This window comes from Canis lupus, chromosome 16, assembly GCF_011100685.1.
Source record: "Canis lupus familiaris isolate Mischka breed German Shepherd chromosome 16, alternate assembly UU_Cfam_GSD_1.0, whole genome shotgun sequence".
Taxonomy (NCBI): domain Eukaryota; kingdom Metazoa; phylum Chordata; class Mammalia; order Carnivora; family Canidae; genus Canis; species Canis lupus.
Window position 1 is genome coordinate 5604761 of NC_049237.1, and position 2596 is coordinate 5607356.

At 45.4% G+C, this 2596-nt stretch overlaps 1 protein-coding gene across 1 annotated transcript; it reads right to left on the bottom strand.

Moving 5' to 3' along the window:
• Positions 1–490: 490 nt before the first annotated feature.
• Positions 491–1417, bottom strand: OR6B1 (olfactory receptor family 6 subfamily B member 1). Its single transcript, NM_001388564.1, has one exon. The coding sequence runs from the start codon at positions 1415–1417 to the stop codon at positions 491–493; it is 927 nt and encodes a 308-aa protein (NP_001375493.1).
• Positions 1418–2596: the final 1179 nt, after the last annotated feature.

Consider the following 2596-nt stretch of genomic DNA (forward strand, 5'->3'; position numbering starts at 1 on the left):
GGCTGCTTACAAAAAATATTGGGCGGACTAGAGGACAGTCTCTACTGAGATTGGCTGCCAGCACAACATCCAGGATGGGATTGTTGAGGACGCTGCTACCTCTGTCTTAGTCAGGAAGCCATCCCAAATCTGTTGGCCCACAACCTTTAATGCTTGCTAGATCCCCAAACAGCTCATTCAGATGCTACCAACTTGCTCACCCACTTCACTCCATTAGGGATTTACTCACAGTGTCAAAACCCTATTTTAGGTTCCAGCCAAAGAGAATTCTCTCTACAAGGGCTATGCCCTTAGACCACAGACCACATGTGCCAATGCAGACCTCACAACATAGCCAACAGCCTGTGGTTGATGTGGATGTGGTGATGTCGTATTAACATGAGTATCATAAGCTCAGGCATTAAAGGAGAAAGTACCAAGGACGGAAGGAGGGCACCAAATCAAATTCTAATAATTCTAACTTCTACTAGTAAGTAAGTGACTAGTCTGATCAGATAGCTTGGCAATAGGCCAGTTTCTTCAGAGCCTCTTTGACCTCTCTGTTCCTTAGGCAATAAATGAAAGGGTTGAGTGCAGGGGTGACAATAGCATAGAAGATGGAAATCACTTTGTTCATGTTGAAGGCATGGATGGCTCGGGGCCTGGCATACATGAAAATCGTGGCTGAATAGAAGATGGTGACCACCACAAGGTGGGAGGCACAAGTAGAGAACGCTTTCTGCTTTCCGGTAGGCATGCGTAGAACAGTGGCCAGGATGCATCCATAGGACAGAACAGTGATAGAGAGGGGGAAGAGAAAGATGACCAATGCCAGGACAAAGTCTACCAGCTCAGCTACAGACATGTCTGTGCAGGAGAGGTTAAGTACTGGAGAGATGTCACAGAAGAAGTGATTGATGACATTGGGGCCACAGAAACTGAGGCGAGAGATAAAGTAAATCTTAGCTAAGGAGATGCCAAAGCCAATGGCCCAGGAACCAAGAGCCAAGCGGAAGCAAAGCCCATGGCTCATAATGGTGGGGTAGTGGAGTGGACGGCAGATGGCTACATAACGATCAAAGGCCATGGCAGCCAGGAGCACACATTCTGTGCACATGAGGGCAATGAAGAAGTAAAGTTGTATCATACAGTGAGTGAAGGAGATACTGTTGTTCACAGACCAAAAACTAAATAGTAATTTAGGCACAGTCACAGAGATGTACCAGGTCTCCAAGAAAGACAGGTTGGCCAGGAAGAAGTACATAGGCTTGTGCAGTGGCCGGTTTTGCTGCACCAGCAGGATGATGACCACATTTTCAGCCACTGTCACAATATAGGCCATGAGGAACATCAGGAACACTGCTACCCGCATGCCCCAGTTCCCAGGAAACCCCACCAGAATGAACTTGGTGACCTGGGTCTGGTTCTCCACTTCCATACTGGAGATACAGGACTTAGCTCTCCTGGGGGGAGGGGGGGGGAGAAATCACTTGGTCAGAGTCCATGGTCCAGTTAGAATCTTCCATCCTTTGCCTCTCTGACTAACAATATTAGTAGCAGATATCACTTATTCATAATATATTATAGGCTAGACCACACACTGGGTACATTATGCTCTAACGTAATTTAATTCTTACATAGCCTCTTGACATGTTATTATACCCATTTTAGTGATAAAGAAACTGAGTCTTGGAAAGACATTAAGCAACTTACCAACTTTTCACTGGTCACAGGGCAGGAATCACATTGAAGTCTGTGGCCAAAGCCCATGTTCTAGTATTCTACAGTGCCTTCACAACCAACCCCAAATTAAACAGTATCCAGGCTCCATGTTGCAAGTTACCACTGTCAATTCCAAAGGATATGCATGGCACTCCTGGTCCATGTCTATGCAGCACTTTGGAAGTTCTTCCTTATGACTCATTTACCCCTCACATATCATAAAATCCTTTCTCTAGACTATCCATGGAGATGGAGTACAGCCGTCATGATCTGATGATGCTGATCACGTGAGGTACATGAGACTGAGATCAGGAGAGTTAGGCTTTCAGCGTTAAAGACCTGGACCTCAGTCAAGTACCAGGTCTGCCCTGGTCTGCTATATGATCTCAACATCTTATCCTCTCTGAAACCCAATTTTATCTTCTGTAATGTGAATATTAATATTCATTCAGCTTATGTTGCCATGGATCAAAACCCAAATGAAAAAATGTGAATGAAATTTTCTGTGAATTGTCAATGACAACAAATGAGAAAGGTGTCTTGCCCCCTGTTATTAGGGCATTAGGAAGGGAGCTGGGGCTAACAAGAATGAGGAGAGGAGCTGCTGTGAGCCAAGCAGAGTGGAGATCAAACAAACACTGGCTTTGCTCCCAGGGAATTTTAAGTCCTCGAGGGTGGGCTGGGAGTCTCTGGGAGGAGAGTATCTAAAATAAGCAAACAAAAAGAAATGTATAATAAAATTTGAGACAGTTTCTATGAATATTACAGAACAGAAAGTGATACGAATATGATTGGGGAAGTTCACTCTGACCTCTGAGGAGGTGACCTAGGGAGAGCAGGGTTCCAGGGCCCCAGCCCTTTGAGTTGCTGAGGAGTGACAGTGCTGCCTGAAATG

Bases quoted from the DNA above. Each gene is read 5' to 3' on its own strand.
- OR6B1 (NM_001388564.1), bottom strand. From the start codon at position 1,417: ATGGAAGTGGAGAACCAGACCCAGGTCACCAAGTTCATTCTGGTGGGG.